Below are 26,790 nucleotides of genomic sequence, written 5' to 3'. Positions count from 1 at the left end.
TTTTATGAAACTGGGCACAACCACGATGGGCTCTAAAAATCCACAAAAATTTTATATGAAATTGGGTAAGGGCCGCGCGAACGCAGGCCCCTCTACCACAAATTATGACATAGGCTCCACCATTAAGGTAGACCTTAGGTTACCACCCTTCCAAAGTGCAATGGAAGTCATCAACCTAGGCCATGGGCCTTGCTGATCGCCCATTGACCCCGTCCAGGTAAGTATGTAATCCAATAGTACTCGGCCCACTTTTATATCTCATTTCCATGCTCCACCTTTTGTCTTCCGCCGATGTGGGAACCTCTTAAGTATGCAAGTGAACAGCTTCTTCTTCTTCTTCTTCTGCTGCTCTTTTCTTTTGCTGTTTTTTCTTACTGACATTTACAAACTCTAAATTCCTTAGCATATTTATTGCATCTACAAAAGCTAAAATGGTATCAAAATTGATGTATCTAAGAGATGTATGGTAATAGAATGCAACTCTTAAACCAACTTCAATTCTCTTCACACATAATTGGTAGTCTGTTGCTTGGAGTTGTGACAATGGAAAGGTTGATTCAAAGCTTCAGATGAATAATCTCTAAATATTCAGAGGATTAAGTAGCTGCAGTGTTAAAATCAGGTTCTGATTTGGCATGTTAAGGCTCAAGATAGCAACAGCATATTACATATATCAAATTTCAACCCTGACTCAACTGGTAAAAATCAAATTTTTCAAAGGGGGATTCATAGGACAAGCTTTCTAGTGGCATTCTCATAGTATAGTAATTAGTACCATAAGACCACAGTCATAAACAGTTTCCTCCAATACATAATTGTCCATATGAACATTTTCTATTCTTTTTTGTTAATCTTTTGAAAAGTTCATATTGATCTCAAGTCTAAACAGCCCTGTAATTTTACTAACTTGTTCCATAAATGAAATTGAAATGACTGGTGGGCTAAGCATTTTAGAGAGGATGATAAAATAATAGTACACCCCTACTTGGCTACTTGTATGCTAATCCACACACTATTTAATCCATTATCTGAGTATCACTTAGATCCAAATATTACAGTATGCTCTAATAGCTGAACAAAATTATTGGAGGAGTCAAACAGGGTTAACTAAACACTATCATGCACTTGAGATTAAACCCTACTTGCTCCTTACAGTTGTGATTATTGAAATTTACAGCCCAATTGATTGGACCTTGAATAACTAGGCCGACTGACTTATAAAATAAACAAATTATACCATAGACCAGGGTCCACTTTGCATTGTGGACCCTGGTCCAAAATGATTATGTACCTACAATTAATATATAATGTATTTTCAGTTAACATATTATGTACCTGTAAATAAGTTGAAGGTACATAACACACCAATTATAATAGGTACATAATTTATAAACTGAAAATATATAATATGTTAACTGCAGCTAAATAATTTGAATGTCGTTTTGGATCATGATCCACAATATAAGGTGAATTTGGCCCATGGTATAACAAGATAAAAAAGGACTCAACCTTTAAACTGCCCTGAATGAAGCCATGAAGGCTGATATGCAAAAATTTGCACAGCTTCAAATGAAAAATAGAATGTATACAAGGTTTTTTATACATAGGTAGTTGAAACTGCCATTGAGGGGGAATGGAAGGATAAACAGTTGTATTATGGTGTACCGTCGTAACAGAAAGTTGGACACAACACACAAGTCAGCAAGTTAGTGAGTTACCGTGGTTTTATAGAACCAAAAAGTTCCTTGAACGAACGCTTAGGGGCTTCGGTTCTAGCAACTATCTCCACCACTTTGTAGTGAGATTCTGGATGGAGCAACGCCTCGACTGCAACTTCAGCAACCTGATCTCTAGATATAGCACCTCCAGAAAGTGTATCCTAAATTGTTTTGAGGCGAATGAGGAAAGATGCAATTTAGAAATGAAGTTCAAATGTTTAAGCTATAAAGAATTACCTCTGGCTCCATGACTATGTTTCCATTTGGAGGATCATTTTTCAGTCCACCAGGCCTTATGATTGTGTAATTGATCCCCGACCTCCTTATGTACTGCTCTGCTTGAAGCTTCGCGATCAACGTCAGTCCAAACACATTAAGAAATATGTAGGCTGGATTAAACAACTGTCCCATTGCAGCTCCATTGACTAGGATAGAGCTTATAAGGATAAACCTATTAACGCCTTGTTTTCTGCATGCATCAACGAGGTTTACGGTGCCAAAGTTATCCACCTGCACCAGAAACTTCATACATTAGAAACAAGAAATACTACCAAAGGAACTACCAAAATCTGACTGTATCTTCTATGGGGAAAAAAGGGAAACTCCAACCAAATTAGTCAGACTGTTGACTTGGTAATCATAAAATTACAAGCTCAACTCCTAGTGGAAGTGGCCTATTAGCCTTCTTGGTTTGAACTGGTCAGCTATGGGCAACCTAGGCCAGTTTACCTCCTTTTTGGTCAAGCACCTGACTTGGTAACCACAAGATTATAAGTTCAACTCCCAATGGGAGTGACCTATTAGTCTTCTTAGTTTGAGCCGGTCAGTTATGGGCATCCTAGGCTGATTTATACAATTGTAGTCCTTTACCGACTAGAGTTATAAGGCGACCCTCTAATAGTGGTCACGGGTTTCCCTCGTCATTCACGTAAACTGGCTCTGCCTACTGAATCAGCAAAGCAACAATGGCTCACCTTCCATGGAGCCAATAAATCCCATGAAGGCCGAAATCCAGCTGCACATATCACTGCATCTGAATCTTCACCTATGGCATCAGCTAATTTAGTAGCTCCCTCTGTTACATCAGCTTTTACCTGAAATCAGATCATTCAACAATAAAATTTCTTCTTATCCATCCATGATCCATCCCTCTTTTAGAATAGAATTATTCTTTCTTTTTCTTTGTCAGTTCCGTGGATCTTTGAGCATCCATCCCAAATTAAAACCACAAATGCAATGCATAACCAGAGAAAATTCCATTAAATCCTTCAGATTGCAAGTTGAGTTTTATCATTATATTAGCGCAATTTTTGGATTTAGGCGCTGAATCGATGAATTGAAGAAACAAATCCCAGCAAGCTAAGCAATTGGTACTCACAATTTGAAGATGAGAGTTTCCGCCGGGTAAGCTTGTTTTGGCCTTATCTACATCGCGAACGCCTGCCTTAACAGCAAACCCCTTTGTGAGAAGCTGTTCAACTATCCTCTTGCCGGTGTTCCCAGTGGCACCTGCTACAAATATCTTCTTCTTCTTTTGGCTACTACTCGCTTCTTCTTCCACCTTAATTTCACTTCCTTCCATCTGTACTCCACCAAAAACAAAATCGCATTAGACTGTGAAATGAGGTTTCCTGATTGTTCTATGCTGAGAGAGAGAAAGAGAGAGAGAAGTACATTTGAAGCTTTGAGAAGAAAGGGGCGGGATTTAGAAGGAAAGAGAGAGTGAGAAACTGAATTAACAGTGAAGGAGTGAAAGGGAGAGGGTCTGAGGAAGAAGAGACCAGAAGCTGCCATTCGCGGCCTACCAGACAACCACACTTAATTTCTTTATTTATTTTTATTTTATTTATTATTTTGGGAATAACTAAGAAGTACCCGCCAAATCGCCATTCTACACCCTACAGGTACATTCAACACTTGATAATCCAATCAAGTTGGTTAAATACTCCAATAGATTTATTCATGAATAAATTAATACAGTAATTGAATATATTAAGGTAGAAGCTTAAGTATAATCAAAATGTAGTTACACTTGGAATAGACACTCCTCTTTTTTTTTGACAAACACAATTCTTACTTACAATACAAAAATACGAAAAACACAAACGCGGCTTACATTCCTAGTATTTCACACGAAAAAATGATTTGTAAAATTTAAAAAAAAAAAATTATTTGAGACTTGCGTTTTTTTTTTCACAACCACGAGTCTCAAAAGAGTTTTTCGTAAAAGTGTCCATTTATGTCTATTCCCCTCGATTTTTTCCATTATAGTCACATATATATAAAATAGACTAATAATTTTATATTCTACAATATCAAATACCACAAGAGTCAAAGAGACAAAAACAATTCAAAATAAAACTCCAAAATATAGATAAACAACGAGACATTATGTGCGTGTTTGGTAAGTAGCTGATTAGTCAAAATTTTGGCTAATAAGGTATTTTAGCGTTTTGACTAGTCTAATCAGTCAAAAAAATATTTAGTTAATCAGCGTTTTTAATTAACTTATTTTTTTAAAACACTAAAATCCAAAACGTTGCTTTAAAAACAATAGGATTATGCAGACAGGTTTAACATATTGTTTGCCAATCTCGTGGCTCTCATTGTCTTTTCATGGTATTAGGCAATATGATGCTCGAACCCTTAGATAGAGCTCATAAGCTTGTGAAGATATTAGCAACCAGCATCCTAAGCTTATGAAAAAAACATCATTAACAACAATGGGCTTAGGAAGCCTGTACGGGTAAAAATATTAGTAACAAAATATTATTATTATTATTATTATTTACTGAAAAAATTTAAGTCCTACCACCAGAATTCAAACATATAACCATTTCTTTATAATGGTAACCAGGATTTTATCACATTACAATATTACATGATAGTTGGAGATAGTTTAAAATTGGAAACCAGTAATTCAGTAAAATGACCCGACCCGGTGGAAGCAGTATGTATTATCCCCGAATTGAACATAAACGGAGTGAAGTTCAATCCACCATAGCAATTCCTCCAATTTCTTAAAAAAAGAAAACAAAATAAATCAAGGAAAATGCTGGGCGGCTTGTTCGGCGATCTCCCGCCGCCGTCTTCCTCTACCGACCAAGATGAAAAATCCGGCGGCGGCGGCGGCAATGTTTGGTCAAGCAGCACCGCCAAGATGGCCCCATCCGCCCTCCGCAAACCCTTCGCCCCTCCCCAGACTGTTCTCCGTCCTCAAACCCTACTCAAGCCCAAGCCTCCTAAACCTAGCCCTAATCCGACCAACGAGAATGCCAATCCAAATCCTACTGCGCACCAGGCGGCGTCGTTCCAGCCAGCGTTGGTCGCCATTACCAGCACCGTCGTAGATGAGTACGATCCAGCCCGGCCGAACGACTACGAGGAGTACCGGAGGGAGAAGAAGAGGAAGCAGGTGGAGGCGGATTTGAGGGAAAGGGAGAAGAGGGAGAGGGAGAAGGAGAAGGAGAAGGAGAGGGAGCGGGAGCGGGAGAGGGAGAGGGAGTTGAACCTCTCCGGCGAGGAGGCGTGGCGGAGAAGAGCTGCTATGAGCGGCGGCGGAGGTGGCGCTGCTGCTCCGAGATCACCGTCGCCTCCCCCTGGTAACGGAGAGTTTAATATCGGAGGGAGATCGGAGACTGCCGGCTTGGGAATGGGAATGGGGGCGGAGGGAAAGATGACCATGACTGCTGCACAGAGAATGATGGCTAAGATGGGGTGGAAGGAAGGACAGGGATTAGGGAAGCAAGAGCAGGGGATTACTACTCCTTTAATGGCCAAGAAGACCGATAAGAGAGGTGGAGTTATTGTAGCTGGTGATGAGGTTAAACAACAGCCGGAGAAGAAGGTTAAGAGCGTTAATTTCAATATGGCTCCAACAAGGGTTGTACTGCTCAGGAACATGGTACATTCCAATTACATTCTTTTAGAATTCAGTTTTTTTTTTTTTTTAATTAAAATTATGGGTTGAATGTTCAATTTCCATTATTGGCTTATTGCTAGTATGATTGTTGTTCTAGTAGTGTCTGCTTTATTCTTTATGTTCTTCTGCTGTCATATATTTTTGATGGCTTGTTTGAAGTTCTTCCCTTTTTAATGGTCTTATAGGTATAGTGTGGAAATGTGGAATTATTAATGAGAAGAAAAAGGGTAGTAGAACTTAAGCAAATGCTTGGAGGAAAAAATAAATAAATTCAGTGAGGCAAATAACTGGTGTATATAGCTTTAGAAAATAATAATTCTATTTGGACTTCAGAACTTCAATTGATGTGGAATGAAATTGAATGTCCATATGGTTTATAGTTCTGAATTGCATTTAGCTACATCCTGTGCCCAATCATCAACATAAGACATTAGTTTTATAGAATACAATAGCAAACCTCTGAGGATATAAACGTAATTATAGTAGGGAGGGAATTGAACAACTTAGGCTTTAACTTAATATAATAACCATTGGTATAGTTTGAATGCTAACATGATATTATACATGGGAATTATTTGTGCACTTAGAAGTTTGCCTTATGAAATAGCCAAAGTTAGCTTCTGTAAGACTTTGCTAGTTTTATGCCTTCAGATTCTTTGGGTTCCTCTCTTCATAAGAATGTTCTTCGCAGGTGAAATTTCTTGTTATATCGCTTTCTTTTTGGGGTGCTTGAAAAGAAGTTTAGAAATCTTTCAATATAGACAAGCTATGTCGTACATACGGTACATTTATCTTGGTTTTAAATTATGCTTCTTAAACATTACCTAGTCCTTCTGGGCTTCTAGCACTTCCCGATGGTCAACTTAACCTAATGTTGATTAAGCTTGTAAAGCATATCTTATAAAATTGAGAGAGGTAGTGTTGTCTTTTTCTTTTATACTTCCAATTTTTTCTACATCTGAGAGAAATGAAATAAGAAGTAAGACCTTTTACAGAAAGTTAAATGCCCATGCCACAAGGCCCCCTTGGAAAGTGCAATTTTCATCTATTTTTGTAATATCTAATTTGTGTTGGATTTATGGGTATCCAAGCTTTGTTCAGAGTTTACTCAAATTGATCCTAATAAATAGTGCTTAAGAATTTTAGCTCAAAGACAACCTGACCACTTGACTAACTCAAAATTTACTCCTATAGGTGTTGTATATGACTATATGAGTGTAAAATTTATTGAAGAATTAACTTAGGAACTGCAAAATGTCAGAAGTGCAGAGCAGTTGAATATTTTTTCCTATTGCCAATCACCAGAATGAAAATTGTCACAGCAGGCTTGCTATATATTTTATGTTACCCACAGATACAAATTTTGAATTTTATATCAAAATTTTTGTTTATGCAAGCAATCAAACATAATGAATTGGTAGCCTCTAAACAAAAACATGAGTGAGGGTGTACATAAATACCTGATATTTAAGGGTGATAATTAGATAAAAATAGGTATCGGTAAGTTCATAGCTCTATCTCGAGATACTTCTATGATTGGCAATATATTGGCACAATGGCACTAGTGCGCTACCATCTTCAAGCCTGCCCCTTTACCTAAGCTCATTTGTTGGTCTAATAGCATCGAGTTCCAAGTTCATTATATGGGCCTGATACCATTTCTTGTTGTCTCCAAGTTCATTAAAACTGATCCTGTTAATTCTAGTGCTGCTGCAGACCTCTTTTGCATTTCTGTTCTTCTGGCAAAACGTGAGTGTGACAAACAAAAAGATAAGTAAAAATAATGTTTGCAGGGATTTGCCATTTGTTGCAATGTAGCCACTTAAAAATTTAAAATTGCTTCTCACTATGTGTGGTCCTCATTATTCTGGGTATGCATGTATTTTGTCTGTAATGTTTGTATTGTTTGAGAAGTTAAGCATTGATCTTTAATGTGTCTTCCAATGTGGATGACTTGGTTCCTTAGACAGAAGTCAATCCCTGTTCAATGACTGATCTGCTAGCCGTTTATGGTGGCATGGCTCATAACATGGATTGACTTCTGTCTAAGGGAAGCTTGTATAAACACTCCATCCTGAGTTATTATGTTCCTTAGTTATCAAAATATCGAGAGACTTTAGAGAATAATCTTAGTCACAATAGAAAAATAGTTCTTTGTAAGTACTTGAAAAGTGCTAGTATTTTTTTTTCCCTTTTGGTGATGTTGTTTTGTTTTGCTTCTTGAATTAAAGGGTTTGCATTTTTTTCCTGTGTAATATTTCTTTATCCACATTCCACGTACACACAGACATAATGTGAATCATGAAGTCATGGTTTGTATGAATATTGAAATGAGGCTATTAAGTTTGTAATCATCCTCCTAAGCTTATTATATGTTTTTGAACCTGCTTGCAGGTTGGCCCTGGCGAAGTGGATGATGATCTAGAAGGTGAGGTAGCGGAAGAGTGTTCAAAATTTGGCACGGTGACACGCGTGCTTATATTTGAGATAACAGAACCCAATTTCCCTCACGATGAAGCGGTCAGAATATTCATTCAATTTGAGAGGTCAGAGCAAGCAACCAAAGCCCTGATTGAACTCGAAGGGCGGTTCTTCGGAGGAAGGGTTGTTCGTGCAGGCTTCTATGATGAGGAAAGGTTTAGCAATAATGAGTTGGCTCCTTTGCCTGGTGAAATTCCTGGCTTTTGACAATCTATTCTATTCAAACTTTGTGTTACTGTAGCTAAGCTAAACCATGCATTAAAGTTACTAAGAATTTCTTTCTTTAACATTATGCATATCATATCATGTGTTTTTTTTTAAAAAAATTTTCTGATAAACAATCATATGATGAGTAGGAAGAAGGTGCCATTTTACAAAACAATCATATATGAATGTGGAGAATTGGAATTAGTGGTGAGAGAAGTATTGCATGATTGAGGATCTCCATGTCCTACGTTTGCCTTAGTCATCAAAAATAAAATTGTATTAACTTCATAACTACTTTAAACATCTCACAACCTCAAAGAAGCAGAGTTAAACATCTTACAACCTCAGAGAAGCAGAGTTCTGTTCTAATTGAAAACGAACCACAACCTAAACCTAGACCAATAAATGGACATCTTCAATCACATAAAGTAAACCACATCAGTGCCCGTGCTAGCGTCCTTATGTATCATCAACAGGTCTTTTTCCTGCATTATCTGCACATTATACAATTTTTAACGCCATTACTTAGCCAGCCTTGCATTCTTGTTTGAACAAACGATATCTGGTGTGTTTGTGTGTGCACATGCATCAGTAATCAGTAATTAATATATGTACCTTTAAAATAGACATAATTTCTGTGCTTGAATAGGGTAAGGCTGCCCCATTGTTCACAACACCCCCGATGTCAGCGACTGGCATTTGCTCCAAGTGGTGTGCATGCCTGTGCCTACCCAGCACCGAGCTAAATGCCTCCACTCTATAATAATATAAGCAAGGAAAACATTTATACTCCGTAGTTTCCATAGATGACTAAAAACCTAAATAGTAGCTCTAAGGATCCAGTGATCTTAAAGAATAGAATGCAAACCTCTCTGGGGATATGCTGATCTCAGCTGTAGGGGGGTCATCTACTTCCATGGTTTCATGTTCACTGAGAAAGGAAAAAAAAAAATCAAATGTTAGGAGGATATATAACACCATCCAACATCTTGTCTGGATTCTTAGATGAACACATTCAGGGTTTTAAGTGGTACTTCAAAGGTTGCTATACAATATGAACATTTTATATGAAGCATGCATTCAGAAATGTAATACTCACTGTGTTCTCGTAGTAGTGCCACCATCATTAGTCTTGCTCCTTTTACTGCCATTATTGCGAATTCCATCAGTGTCAGCATCATCATTTCTATCATTATCACCAGCATCATCCTCAGCTCTGCGTTTCCTCTCCAGCTCCCTTTCTCTTTCACGTTCACGCTCCTCCATTTCTGTCAGCTCTTGATGATATATTGCAAAGTTTAGAACTTGAAGAGCAGCTTCTACATCAGACTTCAGAACCTGAAAAGGGCAGATGGAAGCATTCCATACATCACAAAATCCATAACAAGAATAAGCAAGAAGCAGTACAATGTCTAGTGTCCTTAATTTCTTCTTTTCACCCTAGAACAGCTACACGCATTATCAACCCAGTAATCATAGTTTTGTAAACAAAGCTGATTTCTGATTTTGTACCTTAATGTTAAATCATGAATTTGGCATAAGATAAATACCTGTCTTCTCAACTTCAGCTTGGCATGGGCTGTTGATAGCCGAATTATTGTTTCTAAGGTTCTGGCAGTAATTGGAAGTGTTCCTCCCCCAGTCTACCAAAGAATACCATCCCATCATTTCTCATTGCATAAAACCATTGTATTTAAGTTTATCAGCTATTAATTAAAAGCAATATGTACCAACCTTTGCATTTGCACTGGCATTTCTGAGTTCTGCATATGCAGTTGCAATTTGATCAGATGCCTGCAGAAGTTTATTTGTCAGCAATGAATCAACATCATTCACAAAGGATCATGTAAAAGGAATGCCAAGATGATGCAACACAAAAGGAGTGTGATAAATAGTCAAATCCCAGGGTCAGAGTTCCTGTCAATAATTCACAGAGAAATACCAAATGAAAGGAACTGTGGGGCCTCTACTGAAATTCATTTTGAAAGCAGAATACCTCATCAGTCAGCTCAGGCTGAATCCTGTTCTTTGCATAATGAATATATGTCTTAAGAAACTTGATAGTGAGAGCGTCTTTCTTGCGACCTCTACTTGTATTCCTTCCATGTAGCATGCGGTTATATTTGACAAAGACAGGCAAATTATTCTCATCTTCATTTTCCTCTTCATATCTTGAACCATCATCTAATGCTGCACCACCTAACAGTTTAAGTTGTTTCAGATCAAGAAGTTGAAGCAAAATGGTAAAAGCATCTATATATTCCATTCAAAGAAGTTTGCTACCTCCATCTGTTGCTGAACGATACCGATGCATGCGTAAAACATGCTCAGAGATTTGACGGTCAATTCCTGGATCCATTTGATCCAGAACAATAAATAGCAAATCAAAACGTGAAAGTAAAGAGTCTGGAAGTCCGATGTTCTTTGTTGGAGTGATTGAGCGATCATACTGTTATCAGCCAGAATGCAAGAGATTAGCAAGTATAAGACATGTTTTTAAGCATTTCAAAAATTTGACATGCATATCTTAATAAACATACGGATCCATATATGGGATTTGCAGCTGCCACTACACTGCACCGAGCGTTCAAGGATGCATGGATTCCTGCTTTGGCAATTGTTACAGTCTGCTGTTCCATAACTTCATGTATAGCCACGCGATCTTGATCATTCATCTTATCAAACTCATCAATACAAACAACACCTCTATCAGCAAGAACCATGGCACCAGCTTCTAGTCTTCTTTCTCCTGTTTCAGTAACACTAAATTTTTATAATTTGTAATTTTACACATTAGAAATTAGAAATAGTTTTTATTCTAAGTAAGACATAAATGGAACTTAACATAGTAGAAAAAGAAGATGAGGAAAAGACATAAGGAACTTGCATTACTAAGAGGTTATAGTGTGAAATGGGGAAACAGAATCCATTTAGCTAACCGTAACTAGATTCAGATTAAGGGAGCTGAGTTCAGCATACACCTTGGTTGTGCAATAAAAGATGGATTACCTGTTTCTTGATCAGATGTAACAGCAGCTGTCAAACCAACTCCAGAGGAACCCCGACCAGTAGTTGATATTGCCAGAGGGGCAATATTCATAATTGCTCTTAGCAGCTGAGACTTGGCAACAGAAGGATCACCAACCATCATCATATTTATGTCACTGCAAACATCATAATAGTGTAGATCAGGAAAACAATCAATGCCAAGTGCTGTCTTATACATTTATTAATACTTTTGGTGGGAGCAATACAGAACAAAAGATTGGGATAATGCAAACACTGTAAAGCAGCAGCTTTAATCTCACCCTCGTAAATGGGTTCCATTTTTCAAGTTTTTTTCAACTCCACCAAGCATTAATAGAATCACTGCTTTCTTTATCCACAAATGCCCGTAAATAGATGGAGCAAGTGAATTTGCAAGGAGGTCAAATGTATCATCTCTTGCAGAAATCACATTTATGTTCTTTATGATTTGAGCCGAGTAGTTTGGCACATTGGCTGATTTGTTGAGAAGAGAGACATTGTTAGCTATGAGGACAGTCCTACAGAAAGAGAAAGAGTAAGTTTCAGAGACACAATCAGCAATGACAATATAAGGCAAAAGGATACATATGCAAAATAAAGACTATTTTTCACATATAACCTGAATACTCCATTCATGCTTCCTTTACTTTTTCCAGGAAGTGCCTTGTATATCCCAACAACTGCAACACGATCTCCAGGCTTGCATGAATCCACAAGGTCATCCTCAACTATGACATCCACAGTTCGAGGAAGTTGACCAGGAGCTGAATTTTCAGGCACCTCTTGAATTGACACTGTCTGGTGATCTTTGTACGTACATAGCCCATACTCCGTAACTAGCAAATTGCCACTATCATCCTGAAATATATCCATTTCAAAATACTCTTTCTCTTAAAAATTACACAATGAAATTTTGAGCAGATTCTTGGAGGGTTACCCGTGTTGGATAGACAGAGCCTGTCGGCAATCCTACATTGGATGTAATATCTCTGTAATCCCGGGTTGTGAATTTGCTAGTCTCAGGACAGAAGTGGACACTCTTTACAACCTTTGGCCTCACCAGAGAACCTAAGATAGAATAAAAACAGCAGATTATACCAATAAATATAAGCAGATTATTAAATTGATACCTAATTGATTAGCTGCAATGACATGTACAGAATATTTCTTTTTACTTGTGATGCCACAACTAGAACTGTGGAAACACGAAAAGGAATGTACTAGGGGTGTAAATGAGCCGAGCGGCTCGCGAGCTGCTCACGAGCCGCTCGGTCAAAGCTCGGCTCGAGCTCGGTCAAATTCGAGTTCGAGCCGAGCTCGAGCGACTCGTTTAATAATCGAGCCGAGCTCAAGCTCTAATGCCTTAGGCTCGTGGCTCAACGAGCCGCTCGCGAGCAATATATATATATATATATATATATATATATAATATTATAGTTTATTTTTAATTAAAACATGAATTTAAAATCAAACAAGTTAAATTTGAGTTCAAAATCGGACTCGAACTTGAGTTCGAGCTCAAATTCAAGCTCGAACTCGAGCTCAAGCTCGAACAATCGAGCTGCTCGAGCCGAACTCGAGCTGCTCGGAAATTGCCGAGCTCGAGCTCGAGCATCAATTTTCAAGCTCGATCGAGCTCGAGCTCGAACTCGAGCCGAGCCTTCCTTAACGAGCTCGAGCTCAAGCCACCCTAGGTTCGAGCTCGGCTCGGCTCGTTTACACCCCTAGAATGTACTCTCCATTCTAATTTTTGTATGTATACCCATATACATACACATATATCTATGTACATGTATAATATCTTTTGAGTAAGAAGCACTGTGATTGAGAAGTTGACCAATAAATTTAGCAGAGGTATGAAGATGCTGGTACTAAATCATCCTTTTCAGAACTGTTCCCTCCCTCATACACTTCTCATTACAAACTCATCCAATTTGAAATGATTGAATGTTCCATAAATACAATTCAAATTATTTCTCATCAAAGTAGAAATTTGGATGTTAGACCTAAAAAATTACAGTCAGTTTGAGCTCATATTGTATACAGTTTCAATGCTGTGTGCTTATGAATACAATGTCTCTAGCTATCTATCATAGTGTATAAGTATGAGCCATTCAAAATTAGATTCATTTTCTTAGTGCCTAAGAATTATTGATCAACAAAGTTAAATTCTTTAGTAGAACAAGTATAGTTAAAAAGGTGCATACATTTGGTAACAATGCCCTCAATGCAGACCATAGAACCAATGAAACCAGACAAAAGCTCCCTTGGGGTCACTCTCCTTGAAACAAAAGGACCTGTCAATCCAACAAGCACTTGTTCTCCTTCCTTCAAGTACTTGGGACTGTGCACTCGGAACAAATCCGTTAATGCATCACATAATGGTTGCATATACTCACTGGGATTCTGAAGAAGCCTAGAGATTTCAGCAAACATAAAAATTCATTTCAGAAGTAAATCAAGAAATCAAAAGCAAAATAGATAGAACATTAATGTAAGAAATCACCCCCCCCCCCCCCAAAAAAAAAAAAAGCAACCTGCGAGCCAAGTCAGAGCCTTCTCTGTCATTGTAGAAATCGTTTAGGTTTATAATGAAGCGATGTCGTTTATTGTTGACCATGGAGTCGAATTGAGATTTGAATTGGGTGTCCAGCTCCTGTAATTCACGAATCAGCGAACAATATGCATCACGAAAAATCAAATAAACAACACAACACGCACACAAAAAATCAAAAACAAAAACAAAATTTTCCTCTGCTAGTGTAAGGAATGAAGAAATGTGAGTTACAGTTTGTTCAAAGAACTTGAGAAATGTTCGTTTGTGCGCCGCCCTGACTTCATCGCTTAGATCCATCTGTTCCGCTTCGCCTTTGCTCTTTCTGCGCTAGGTGAGCAATATCTACAGGGAAGAAAAGCCCTTTTAAAAAAACACAGTAACTGTAAATTAAATTGGTTTGCTATAGACCTAGCAAAACATCAAATATCCATTAGAGATAATATGAAAAATTGGGAAAAATGACACATTTGGGATCAACTGACCTGAAGAGTGCCAGAAAAAAAAAAAACAACAACTAGGGTTAGCCAACGTCGCCTGACGCTTGGCAAAGATCTAAAGTCCACGAAGTGCAATGGGCGACCGGCGACGAGTGTGTGTCGTCTGAGAGGCTGCAACTCTGAAATCCGAATGTGCGAGCTTTAGCCCTTCTCCCGATTTTTCAACGCAGGGATGTGAAATTTGGCGGGAAATCAAGGAGTGCAAGCCCGTTTATGGCGGGAAATGGGGATAAAAGCTTTTCCTATACTGTGTTAGGATAGTCAATAGTGTAATCGGATTTTATTTTTTTATTTTTTTTTTTTTTGTGTGTACCTAGATTTTCACAGTTGAATATAGCGATTAATCCTCTCATTGAATTGTAGGCACGTCTTTGAGTAGGACGGAAATTTAAGATTGCTCCATATCCAATCTTAAGTCCATGGTCACTTAACCACACTCCTCAAGTTATAATCGAAAAATATTAAAAGAGTACAAGTTCCTCATGAATTTTTTTTCTTAACTAGTAACTTACTTGTGTGATGCACGAGAACATTCTTTTTGAGAAAAAAAATTATAATATGGTAAATTAAGGGAGGTGATAGCAATATGCAATTGACATCGCCTTAATTATAATATGGTAAATAAGTGAGTTCTTTTCATGGTTAAATACTGGTCTTTTTAAAAATATGTCTACGTGAGAAAGTGATTATTGACATTGACTTTTGTTAATTGTCATTGCATAAGATAATTACGGAATTGTCTTCTTTGAAATTTAAAAGACCGTATGAAGCGTAACAAAGTTAATGACCTTATTGGAATCAAGATTTTATAACTTGCACTACTTATAGATAATACTGTTGCTTCTAAAGCATGATTTTCAAATTTAGTCAAAATGGTGCACCTTAAGTATTAAAATAAAGCACCATAAGTTTTGAAAATACGCACCTTAAACTTTCAACAATATGTAAAATTACCATAATGTCACTACGTTTTTTAAAAATTTATATTCATTATGAGCTGTTGATTTTGGCAAGATCAATAGCTATGATTAATCTGCATGTTTCACCTAGAGATCTTTCACACTTGATCCCTTGTGTGTGTGTGTGTATAATTCAGTTCCCGTGTTGTTGGGTGTGTCCAGTGCGGTTAAATCTGAGTCATTGATCTTATTTAAATCAACGTCCGGGATTAACAAAATTTTTATAAAAAAATGCGGTGGCAGTTTGATAATTTTTGCATATAGGTCAAATTTAAGGTGAATAATTTTCCTTCTTAAGATGCGTGACTTTTGTTCTTAAGGTGCGTGGGTTTTGTGCTTAAGGTACGTGGGTTGTTATATTCTTAATAATGTGAGTAGTTGTTGAAACTTAAGTCAATTTGAAGCATAAGGTGCGTGATTTGTATGTTTAAGATGCGTGAGTTGTTGAGACTTAAGTTCTTAAGGTGCGTGGTTTGTGTGTTTAAGGTGCGTGATTTGTGTACTTAAGGTGCGTGATTTGTGTACTTAAGGTGCGTGATTTGTGTAATTAAGATGCGCCATTTTAATACTTAAGGTGCATGGTTTGTATTCTTAAGGTGTTTTATTTGTGTGCTTAAGGTGCGTGATTTGTGTATTTACAGGGCGTTTGGTTGGTATGAGAGAATTAGGGGGGAAAGAATGGTAATTCGGTGGAATTGCAATTCAATGAATAAAGTATGAATTGGAATTACAGTGTTTGGTATGCAGAAATATGAGTACAGTGAATTGAAAGGTAAAAAGCGACAAAATGACTAAAATGCCATTATATAGTAGTAATAGTAGTAGTAGTAGTAATAATAATAATAATAATATAATTTTACACACAATAAGCAAAATACACATCTTTTAGTAAATTGTTTAATACTAATAAACATAATGGTGCTTAGTAAATTGTTTAATTCTATAAACATTTTACTGCTTAATACTAAACAACATATTACTGTAAACATTTTAGTAAATTGTTTAATAAACATACTAATAATTGTTTTTTTTTTTTTGAAACCAACATACTAATAATTGTTAAATATTTATTAAATATTGATACTGCTATATTGATTGTTATTTATTGATTGTTTACTACTTGAACTTGTAAATTTGTAATGTACTTAGTTATTTATTCTGATATGTTTTTCATTTTGTAGGTGAATTCTGAACAAGACAAGATTATGGTGAAGGCTTGAGTTTCATTTTTTAGTTTATTGATTGATTTTGGTTGTAATTTTATAACATGATGATAAATAAATTTGTGGTTTTATGTATATATTAGTATTTTTTATTAATTTTTTATAGGTATAAATGTAGGCCTCGTAGTCTCAAAGCCTATTTAATAGGCTAAAAAGCCTTTTCAGGACCTACTTTCCCTGAATACAATGTACATTATTTTTATATTGAATGTACATTATTTGATAGTATGGTCCACACAATAATGATTGGAAGTCTTTTTAAAAGTCTATATATTATATAGGCTTTTAAATAGGCTTTCGGCCCAGGTCAAATTTTCCGTAGGCTTAGGCTTGAGCCTAGTACAAAGCCTAGGCTTGAGCCTAGCAATCATTATTGCATGGACCATGGTCCACACAGCTGTGTGGACCAAAAATAAAAAGTACATTATTTTTGTACTGAAGGTACATTATATTTGTACTGTAGGTACATTATTTTAGGGTACATTATTTTTGTACTGAAGGTACATTATTTGATATATACTATCAAATAATGTATCTACAGTACAAAAATAATGTACTTTTTATTTTTGATTCACACAGCTGTGTGGACCATGGTCCATGCAATAATTTGCCTGAGCCTAGTACAAAGCCTACATACAGGCCCAGGCTCAGGCCCAGGCTTTAAATTTTCAAAGCAGGCCCAGGCCTAATTATCTAAAGCCTAGCTCGGGCTAACCTATTTCCACCCATATTCCCAATTAGCACATTCAAACTATAACGATTAAGGACATTGCCAATTCGGCAATTCGCAACCCTATAAAATATGTACCAGCACCCTAACGCAATTCGGCAGATAGTAAACCGAAACTCAACTGATTCTTCAATTATTCTTGATCACAAAAACTCTCAAGTTATTCAATTCTCTTAAAAGGTAATTAAAAATACATATTTTTCACAATTTTTGTTTATTGTTTTATTGACATGACTTAATAATTCTGAGTTCAGAATAATATATTTAAAAATTTGTTTCTTGATTAATTATTTATTCATAGAGTTTATAAATAAATTCTTTTTTTCCTTAGGATTTTATAATTACGTCTTCTAGAAAATTTTATATGTTTTTTATACAATATTTATATTTTGATATTGCATAGGGCCTCAATTTGTATTCGAACGATCCTGCTACCGCATCTAGTAGTTACGTGCACTGCACGTGCGTAAATGACCTACATAACTCCTCTTTAATTTATTTCGTATTTTTTTTAAAAGAACTTTCCTTTTTCCATACCCTTCTGAAAATGGTTGACATTGTAAAAAAACGAAGGAATTAATTATATACTTCTCGGGATAAAAAGCTCAATCGTTTGTTTTCATTAATCAAAATAAGGTCGTTTAGATGTATGAACCATAATCCATTGGGGGCCGCGGCCTATAGTAAAATTTGCTAACTAGCAGGGGTAAAATGAAATTAACCAAAAAAAAAAACTTATGAGTCGCACCCGGACACTTAAGAGAGAAAGGTAACTGAACTCCTGAGACTCTGAGAGTGACGACTAAACAATGGCGAAGAAGAAATCGGAGACTCGGGAACGGCCACCGGAATCTTCAGCTCTCACTGAGAAAAACTCTTCAAAATCAAACGAAGGGTATACGAAAGACTGCTCCTTTTTTGCTTTTAGTCTTTCTATCATCTCTCTTGCATATATATATATATATATATATATATATATATATTTTCTTCGAGTTCCGAAGTTAAGTATTTTCTTGAAGAATTTTCAGGAAAATGGTGCTGAGAGTGAGACCGCCGCGTCAATTGAAGGACACCGGGGAAGAACAGGGCAGAGCCGTATCAGGAAGGAAGCGCAAAACGACGTCGAAGAAAGTCTCCAAAGTAGACTCCAAGATGCCTAAGAAACCCCCTACTGCTTTCTTCTTCTTCCTGTGCGTATAAGCTATTTTGTTTCAATATTTCATAGTATTTTGTGATCCTTCAATCCTTTTTGCTTTTAGTATTTGCTCCAGGTCTATATGTGCTTCAAATCTCAGTAATTTATGCGTTAATTTTAGTATAATTAAAATTTCTCTGTACTAGTTTAAGCAAGGGTTTTCAATTTTTTGTTTTTTTTTTTGTTTTTGTTTTTTTTTTTTCTTTTGTTTTTGTTTTTTTTTTTGTTTTTTGTTTTTTGTTTTTTGTTTTTTTTTGTTTTTTTTTTGTTTTTGTTTTCCTTATTGTAATTGCAATTGTAATACCATGGACAAATGTTCATATTGGATTGTGAACCCGATATAAAAATTCTGTACCTACGGTTAACACTTTAATTTCTGTATATGTAAACATAATTGTTGATAGATAATATGATAGCTACAGGTACAGAAACTGGCAACGGTAGGTAATGTGTCAACTACATATATCAAATCTTATGGTTATTTTTGGACCCGGGTCTATAATGGGATGGTATAATTTGCCTTGTAAATTGTAATTGTAAGTGGGCAACAAAATACAGATTTGCTGTCACTAGGACTTTTTTTTTTTTGGCCATATAACATTAAACATAATAGTTATACATACTGCAAGATTTCATTTAGGGCCTCTATCTAAGCTGTAGCTTATTCATTTTCAATATATGTTATTTATGTATTTACTTTTAATATTGTGTTAAAGTTTATTGTATAAGATTTAGTTTTTCTGGGCCACCATAAGATAGTGTTTGTGTCTTGGATTTGAAGCACATAGGAAATTTAAAGTCTTTATGATGGCTGCTGACTGAAAGTAATATCCTTTTTCTCAAGGGAGGACTTCCGGAAGGAATTCCAGGAGAAGAATCCAGATGTCAAGTCTATGCGTGATGTATGTATTCAATAAGTTCCTTTAATATTTGATTCTATATCTTTGTCTATACTTGCTTGGCTTGAGAATAAGATTTCTTGTCTCGGATTTCTTGATGTTTCATGTTCTGCTCTTATGCTTCAGATTGGGAAGGCTTGCGGAGAGAAGTGGAAAATAATGACTTATGAGGTTGGATGATCCAAACTTGATAACGATATACTGTTTGTATATACTCTTTGTAGTTATTATTTATGCACATAAGTATATACCTGTACAGTCTCCCTCCCTCCAGTTGTGTGACTTCAAGGGAATGTTTTTCCCACTTTGACGCGTCATATTAGAAATTTCTCAACTATGCTATAATGGATCCTCAAATTATTATTTTTATTTTATTTATGTAAATTTGTTCCCATTTCTTAAAACAATTCTATCAACATATGTGGTCGGGGGAGAATTGGTTTTTATATGAGATTCTTCTAAAGATTGAAGTGATTAGTTCTCATTAGTTTAGAACCTTCTGGTTGATCATTAGGGGCATGAACTAACCGGCAACTATCACTTTATCATGCCCTATATATATTTAGGGGATGATTCAGGTGAGAGCATGCTCCCATGTAAAAACTGAGGACTGATCTAATCCATCTATCTGAATAGATTAGTGGTTGAAGGTTGCTGAGAACTAATGGGAAAAAGGTTGGGTTTTTTTATATATAAATATTGAAAACTTAAATGTTTGCAATAGTTATAAAATTGACCCAGTGTTTTTTTAATACTAAAACTCACAACTATTGATGAACCCGGGTAGATGGTTGAGATCAATGTTCACTTTTTATAGGAGGATCATGTTCTCATTTGATCCTGCCCATATGTGTGTGTGTATACCCGTGGAGCGAAGATCATTCGCTTGGCGAATAAAGTGGCTTCGGCCAAACACTTTTTCTCGCTGGTCGAGCATATATATTCGCATTAGCGCCTAGATGACAAAGTTTCACCTACCTTTGAGATATTCAACATTCTACATCTATTGTCTGTGAATCAGCGAAGGATCAACATGTCAGCACTGGTTTCAGATAGTATTCTCAAATTATATAAGTAGAGAAAGTTTTTTTAGGCCTTTCATTTGATGCTCTGTAAACAGCTTTGTTTTATCTTTGTAAGCTCTATGTGAGAATAACCCTTTCCTGGCTATGCTTTCTCTGGAAACAATTAAGTTGGCACTTGGCAGGTTAGGCAATGAATTGTAGGCTTTCTAAATTCTAACTTTCTGATATACTTCTAACAGGAAAAAGTTCAGTATTATGATATTGCTACAGAGAAACGAAGAGAATTTGATAGAGCTATGGCGGACTATAAAAAAAGAAAGGTAAGCTTGTTCCATGGACCGCTTTAAGTTTGATTTGTGACATTTGGGACATCTGAAACACTAACTATAGGCGTTGTTCTCGTTATACAATTTAAAACTATTGCAGGAAAACGGGGAGTTCAAAGAGTTCGAAGATGACTCTGATTTTGATGATTAGCAGAAAGTATTCGCTCCAGAATAGTATTATTTTTTGGTCCTTCATCCTCTACGAGTATATCCAATCCATGTATCTGAATGACTGACACCACCAAACCCCCCGCCCTCTTTCTCTTTGCAGTGAAATCAAGAACACCTTTAGAGAGGAGGGTCTCACTTTGGAGTTGTGTGTACAAATTTCTGTATATTAGTTATAAGAGATGATATTTATGTAATGACAACATTGCTAGTTTGGTGATAAATAGGATTGATTTGTAGTAGCTGTCCTTTTGGTTAACTATTGTTTTCAGTTGCAAAACATTCTTGCAAAGATCCAAAATTATGTGAACTAGCAAACACTATAAACTGCATCTGGTTTGCTCTTTCTATTCCTTTTTGACTACTTGCTGCATTTCATAAGTTGTTCTTAAGGCAGACTTTCAAGGCGAGGTGTCACCGACCACATAGTCGCCTAGGCGATGAGTGTGTGTGTGTGTGTGTGTGTATATATATATATATATATATATGCTGCAATAATTGGGGTTAGCATTAAGTTATGCAATAATTTAGCATTTTCAGCATGGGTCTTTAGATTTAGCCCTACTTTTAGAATCGCAACGGATCATAATTGGGGTTATTTTCATTCTCAACCATAACCAGTCATAATTCATAAATCAAAGTAAATAATTGGGGTTATTTTCATTCTCAACCATAACCAGTCATAATTCATAAATCAAAGTAAACAACCAAGGCGATGCCCGGGGGAGGGGTCAGCATCTCAGGCTTTCAGCTACATATTAGTAGGATTCTTTTTGTAAGGCGAGGTGAGCTCGTTAGGCAATTGGTCTCCATTGACCGGACGGGCATTGCCTAGGTGATGCCTTAACGACAATGATAATTTCACTACTATCCCCAGTAGCCTAAACATCATAATCATAATCTAAATCTGCTCTCTTCCAAAACATCCTGCTTCTTGGTGGACAGCCCAATTGAATCAGCTATGGTTTTTACTTCAGCAATCATCGCGATCGTATCATTGAGTTTGTTAATGGCTGAGCCGACGCCCTGGGTTTAGATGGAGTCACAAAGTTCATCAATCTTTGAACATCTCGTAAAGGAATACACATAGCACCATTAGTTGGGAACTTACCACGCCAGCAGCTCCGGCTGTGATTGCCATTGGTGCGGTGACTGCACTTAGTCCAGATGAACACATGACGGGAATCTTCACTGCCCGTGAAATTGAATATGCTGCTGCTAGCGTTGGGGTCGCCTATTTAAATAAAACAAGTTATTGATCTAAACAGCTGAATTCATTATGGATATCATTGTTAACCACAAGGCAGTGAAACATTGTCAAAAAACAGAATAAAGATAAAGAGAAGAACCTAAGCTATAAATGCAGGGTATAAGTAGTTAACTTGTTTTTCTAGTCTTTTTAGAACATTTTGCCTTGTTTGGCACATCCCCACATCTCAGATGGTTGTGACTATGTAAATATTTGGGAAGTTACACCGACATTGAGAACCCCCGAGGAGAAATCCATATACGTACTCTCCCAATTCCCAAATCGGAAGTGGACCCCACATATATTTGTACCACAAAATAGCCACTTAAAATGTCATTTTATGCTATTTTTTCCAACACTACCTAGGTTGGCGTGGATGTGCATACTAAATCGGTGAACACTGTACCTTTTCTATTAAGCCCAAGATGCCAGGTTTTGAAGGATTAGAGCATTTTCCTCCTTCTGTTTGGATGATATCAGCCCCTTCTTGTTCCAAAATCTCAGCTAGTTTAATCTGGTAGTCATAGAGCAAAGATTGCTTGTCAAGAGATTATAGGTTTAATTATGCAGTGTAATTATATAAAACATGCTTCCGTAAGACCTGATCGGGAAGGCTCAACGTGTGAGGCACAGTGACTGACAATGCGATGGATGGAAGAATTCTCTTAGTCTCCTTTGTCAGATTCAGAATCTGCATATCATTGTCAGAAAACATAAGAACCGAGCTGCAAAAAATCACCCGGAATACGTTGACACGTTTAAGAAAGACACAGGATTTCTTGTTCGCTCTAAATTTCTTAGGAGATAGCAATGACCACCTAGTACTCTCACTACCTGCTCCGGGGAGAATATCAGTCCCATCTCATAGAATGAGTCGTAGTTTCCAATCTCCACCTGAAAGACAAAAACTGGTCTAATTAGCAACAAAAGTTGTTAAATAAACAAAAAAAGTTTTGGTCATGATGATTGCATATAGAACCTCTTGGATATACTGAGAATTCTTTGGGAATGAAACATAAAAATAAATATTCAAGAATTGGTGTTCTAACCATCAAGGCTCCTGCTTCTACTGCAGCTGGGAATGCTGCCGGATCCACAGACGAGACACAAACCTGCAAAGCCCCGGTGGGTGGAGATTAGGTTCAGGAGTAAGTATTCATAGTATTCTGCACTCCAATCCTTATAAACTATGTGGAATTAAGATTCTCATCGCATTAACCAAGCCAATAAGAGAATAAGTTCTTAAAACATTATAGGCAATGAATGTTTTTTTTCCCCTTCTATATCATTTCAACATTAGCTCATTACTTGTGCTCATATCCAAAAGAATAACAAACAACTTATAGTTCTCACAAAGTAAAACGAAAACCACAAAGCTTCACAAATGACAAGAATTACGTTCGACGGTTAAGAATTTACCGGAAGAGAAGTCAGGGCAGTGGCAAGTTTCACCAGTTCTGGGTCACAAGCTATGTCCACATGAGTTGCTCCTCCCTGTACACATTAGGGCTGTAAACTCTTACTATGTTTTACTGTTGGGAATATGGTAAACAAAAATACTATCTCCAAAACCTCATCCTGACTAAATACAGTAATTAGGCCAATTCTTGAAAAGTATACAGTAAAACAAAGTTTACTTAGGCCATGTTGGTAACCTAGTTAGCTTATCATCCAATTTTGGCTTATTTGGCCACTATTAGTTGTTAATCAATATGAGTGTTTGATTAATTAGCTTTTTGTAACAACTTATGTCTCCAAAATGTTAAAATTCAAAAAGCTGCTCAAACATTATCATATTTTTGAAAAAGTCATTTTGCATGTAATCAGCTATCAGCTAACTTATCAAACACTTTTCTACAATAGCTAATGCTATCAACAATCGAACCCACTAACCAATCAGCTAACAACTATTTAACAAACATCCCTTAGTGTTTGTTAAGCCTTATCCAAATAAGGGTGCTAAATAGACCAATGAAGAAAAGAAGCATGAGAATATTATCAACCTTATCTGCAGCAGTAACAACAGCAGCAACATTTTCTTTGTTCAGATTTTGCAACCCTGAAATAATCTGAAACAAAAAAAATGTCACATAAATCCATTTCTATGATTCAGTAAGCCATAAAATAGTATTCAAAGTCCACCCCAGGAATAAAGCACTTAAAACAACTAACAAAGTTACACTTTCAGAATATACAGTAAACATAGAAGAAAGCTAATTTCATAAGCACAGTGAACTCTGTTTCTTGAAATTCTGTGGATTTTAACTGTCATAAAAGGAAATGTAAAGAAAAATAATCAAATAAATGAAAATGGGGAAAAGAAATGGTCAACCTTTAGGGCTCTTTTCTGATGAAACTCTTTCAAGACTGCTTCTTTGGTGGATGAGAGCAAAGCCCTTGGTGGGGTTGATGATTTTCTTCTCCTACCAAATGAAAGGTGCTTTGGGAGAGGAACAGAGTCTCCCTTTAGAAGTGGGTTTGTGTTTGGTTTCAAGATTACAGAGTGATTTTTTGAGGAAATTAAGGTGCAAAATGAAGAACTCATCCTCTGATTCCTCTCTCTGCAGCTTTGGATTATGAACCTGTTTTGAGTCTGTCGAGTTGGGAGGTAGGAAAAAGATAACTAGATAAGAAAGCCTGCAGCTTTGATTACCCTCACTCAAGATATTTTCTTATTGGCTCGCACGGCTTAACACACTGATTCAATATGCAGTATTTGGTAAGTCAGTTAACAAGTTATCTCACCAACATGATTTTAGAGAAGTTCTCCAAGGCATTTGGTAAGCCAGTTAGTCATCTTGAGTGAGTAGGTTGGTTGACTTTGACACTTACATTGAAATTGACTTAAAAATCTTACACCTTTTATGATTAATTTGAGCTGGGGTTCTTAAGTTTGTTTTTGTCCACAATCTCTTATTTAGGACTAAGAGCAACCTCAACAGTCCATAATTTTACTGGATTTTTACATTGACAATTAGAAAAGAGGAAAAAAGGAAAAAAAAATCAAACAACAAAAAGTAAAATAAAGATAAAAATAACAGGGCGTTTGGTTGGAAGGAGGGAATTAGGGGGAAAAGAAGAATAAAATAGGAATTGTAATTACAGTGTTTGATATGCAGGAATTAGAGTATAGAGAATTGAAAGGTAAAAAGCGACAGAATAACTAAAATGTCCTTAATGTAGTGTAGTAGTAGTAATAATAATAAGAAAATAATAATAATAATTCTTTAAAATAATAATAATAATAATAATAATATTATTATTATTATTAATATTATTTCAATAATAATAATAAAATTATTTAAAAAAAAAATCAAAGAATATAAGATGAGCGGCAAAATTGTCTTTATACTAACAAAATTGCCCCTACTCTCCATTGAATTGCAATTCATGGGATGCCTCATAAATTGCAATTCCTCATTTGGAGGGAATTGCAATTTCCTCCAACCAAACGGTGTAATTCTGCAATTCATTAAATTGCAATTCTTTTACACTTAAGTTCATCCCAACAAACACCCCCTAAGAGAATTTATACGTCTAATGCGCACTTGCAGGTTGCTGTTACCAGTTTATTTCAAGTAATGGGATCCACAAAGAATTTGTTTTTGCTATAAAACACATGCAAAAAACACCATCTCATTAGTTAAAAATCACACCCCAAATTTTTTGTTCAGACAAAATTTCTTCAAAAACCACTCTTAAAATTGTTCTAAGTGAACTACTTGTGCGGACTTCTTAAGTTATTAAGCTATTGCCAACCTTGGACGTATGCTATGTTTTGCAAATTTAACAAATTAAGCTAGTTGATTATGCTTAAAAGTGTTTACTAATAATTAGTTTTTTGATAAGTTGATAAATGTAAAAGACTAAAAATGATATCTTCATAAAATTTAAATAGTTTTAAATTTAAATAGGGTTTTTTACATATTAAAATTTAAAATTTTGAAATGAAACTATTAGCATAATTATAATATATAATTAATCACATAATGAAGTAGTAATATTGTTGCGAATCTCCTTCATCTCAATAGAGGTTTCACTTAAATTTTCGTTAAAGGAGATATTACTACTTGAGTCTTGAAGTTCATCGGGCGATATGTAATCTGGATGCTGCTCAAACACATTAAACATCATGCCCTCTTGCGATTTCTAGAGTTTTATTGAGTTTTGTAGTCTTTTTAATATGAATTTTTTTTTAAAAATTTATAAATGTTTGTCATCATACACACTTTTATAGGTCCGTACAAAATTTATGAAAGTCTAAAAGATTTATTAAAGTTTAGAATGATTATTTGAATGCCATTTAGATCTATTGCTTTAAAAATCTTTAAATCTATAAATGTCTTGATTGAATACACTTTAAAAATCATTTTTCAGAATACATGGGTTTATAAAATAATAGAATAGGCCCTCACAATTATCAAATTAAAAATCATTTGGTTCTCATGCATCCCAATTTGTGCTAGATAATTTGATTGAATTCTAACTTAAAATTTTGTCTTTATTTATATTAAATATGATAATATGATTGGATACTTTTTTATTTTTATTTTTTTTACGTAATCTTTTATCAACATAATACTATAAATTTTATAAAATAAAATAAT

At 35.9% G+C, this 26,790-nt stretch overlaps 5 protein-coding genes and 1 non-coding gene across 14 annotated transcripts; 2 read left to right on the top strand and 4 right to left on the bottom strand.

Annotated features, from left to right (window-relative positions):
* Positions 1 to 64: 64 nt before the first annotated feature.
* On the bottom strand, positions 65 to 3,554 carry LOC116031846 (uncharacterized protein At2g34460, chloroplastic). Of its 5 annotated transcripts, none has more exons than XM_031274161.1 (6): positions 3,393 to 3,554; positions 3,097 to 3,300; positions 2,693 to 2,812; positions 1,956 to 2,228; positions 1,719 to 1,879; positions 65 to 374 (listed from the first exon to the last, which is right to left on the bottom strand). In XM_031274161.1, the coding sequence occupies exons 1-6, from the start codon at positions 3,510 to 3,512 to the stop codon at positions 305 to 307; spliced, it is 948 nt and encodes a 315-aa protein (XP_031130021.1). In that variant the 5' UTR covers positions 3,513 to 3,554; the 3' UTR covers positions 65 to 304. The 5 variants fall into 5 exon arrangements, with proteins under 5 accessions (XP_031130021.1, XP_031130023.1, XP_031130024.1 ...); XM_031274163.1 differs by having other exon boundaries at positions 357 to 426; XM_031274164.1 differs by having other exon boundaries at positions 357 to 417.
* On the bottom strand, positions 67 to 225 carry LOC116033723. The gene has a single exon (XR_004100898.1). It is a non-coding gene; the product is annotated as a U1 spliceosomal RNA (small nuclear RNA).
* A 1,159-nt stretch (positions 3,555 to 4,713) lies between the features above and the next one.
* Positions 4,714 to 8,500, top strand: LOC116031999 (DNA-damage-repair/toleration protein DRT111, chloroplastic). The gene is made up of 2 exons (XM_031274380.1): positions 4,714 to 5,622; positions 8,035 to 8,500. The coding sequence occupies exons 1-2, from the start codon at positions 4,771 to 4,773 to the stop codon at positions 8,326 to 8,328; spliced, it is 1,146 nt and encodes a 381-aa protein (XP_031130240.1). The 5' UTR covers positions 4,714 to 4,770; the 3' UTR covers positions 8,329 to 8,500.
* Positions 8,501 to 8,583: 83 nt separating this feature from the next.
* On the bottom strand, positions 8,584 to 14,599 carry LOC116031998 (DNA replication licensing factor MCM3 homolog 2). 2 transcript variants are annotated; one of them, XM_031274379.1, is made up of 17 exons: positions 14,395 to 14,599; positions 14,144 to 14,254; positions 13,893 to 14,011; positions 13,563 to 13,771; positions 12,293 to 12,423; positions 11,975 to 12,213; positions 11,637 to 11,873; positions 11,338 to 11,492; positions 10,869 to 11,077; positions 10,612 to 10,777; positions 10,325 to 10,518; positions 10,063 to 10,122; positions 9,879 to 9,971; positions 9,428 to 9,666; positions 9,197 to 9,259; positions 8,944 to 9,085; positions 8,584 to 8,822 (listed from the first exon to the last, which is right to left on the bottom strand). In XM_031274379.1, the coding sequence occupies exons 2-17, from the start codon at positions 14,207 to 14,209 to the stop codon at positions 8,748 to 8,750; spliced, it is 2,397 nt and encodes a 798-aa protein (XP_031130239.1). In that variant the 5' UTR covers positions 14,210 to 14,254; positions 14,395 to 14,599; the 3' UTR covers positions 8,584 to 8,747. The 2 variants fall into 2 exon arrangements, with proteins under 2 accessions (XP_031130239.1, XP_031130238.1); XM_031274378.1 differs by having other exon boundaries at positions 10,325 to 10,527; positions 14,395 to 14,597.
* Positions 14,600 to 18,050: 3,451 nt separating this feature from the next.
* LOC116032000 (high mobility group B protein 14) lies at positions 18,051 to 21,284 on the top strand. 4 transcript variants are annotated; one of them, XM_031274382.1, is made up of 7 exons: positions 18,051 to 18,216; positions 18,341 to 18,511; positions 19,361 to 19,418; positions 19,542 to 19,586; positions 20,680 to 20,760; positions 20,867 to 20,923; positions 21,038 to 21,284. In XM_031274382.1, exons 1-6 carry the CDS (start codon positions 18,131 to 18,133, stop codon positions 20,915 to 20,917), a joined length of 492 nt encoding a protein of 163 aa, XP_031130242.1. In that variant the 5' UTR covers positions 18,051 to 18,130; the 3' UTR covers positions 20,918 to 20,923; positions 21,038 to 21,284. The 4 variants fall into 4 exon arrangements, with proteins under 4 accessions (XP_031130242.1, XP_031130243.1, XP_031130241.1 ...); XM_031274383.1 differs by having other exon boundaries at positions 20,867 to 20,940; XM_031274381.1 differs by having other exon boundaries at positions 18,054 to 18,216; positions 20,867 to 21,284.
* Positions 21,285 to 21,532: 248 nt separating this feature from the next.
* LOC116031682 (uncharacterized protein ycf23-like) lies at positions 21,533 to 24,886 on the bottom strand. Its single transcript, XM_031273943.1, has 9 exons — positions 24,516 to 24,886; positions 24,187 to 24,252; positions 23,603 to 23,677; positions 23,233 to 23,295; positions 23,018 to 23,077; positions 22,785 to 22,874; positions 22,590 to 22,697; positions 22,046 to 22,168; positions 21,533 to 21,960 (listed from the first exon to the last, which is right to left on the bottom strand). The coding sequence occupies exons 1-9, from the start codon at positions 24,726 to 24,728 to the stop codon at positions 21,829 to 21,831; spliced, it is 930 nt and encodes a 309-aa protein (XP_031129803.1). The 5' UTR covers positions 24,729 to 24,886; the 3' UTR covers positions 21,533 to 21,828.
* Positions 24,887 to 26,790: the final 1,904 nt, after the last annotated feature.

The sequence above is a fragment of the Ipomoea triloba genome, chromosome 10, assembly GCF_003576645.1.
Source record: "Ipomoea triloba cultivar NCNSP0323 chromosome 10, ASM357664v1".
Lineage (NCBI taxonomy): Eukaryota > Viridiplantae > Streptophyta > Magnoliopsida > Solanales > Convolvulaceae > Ipomoea > Ipomoea triloba.
The sequence above is the reverse complement of the archived record's forward strand: the minus strand, read 5'-3'. Positions and strand labels throughout refer to the sequence as shown.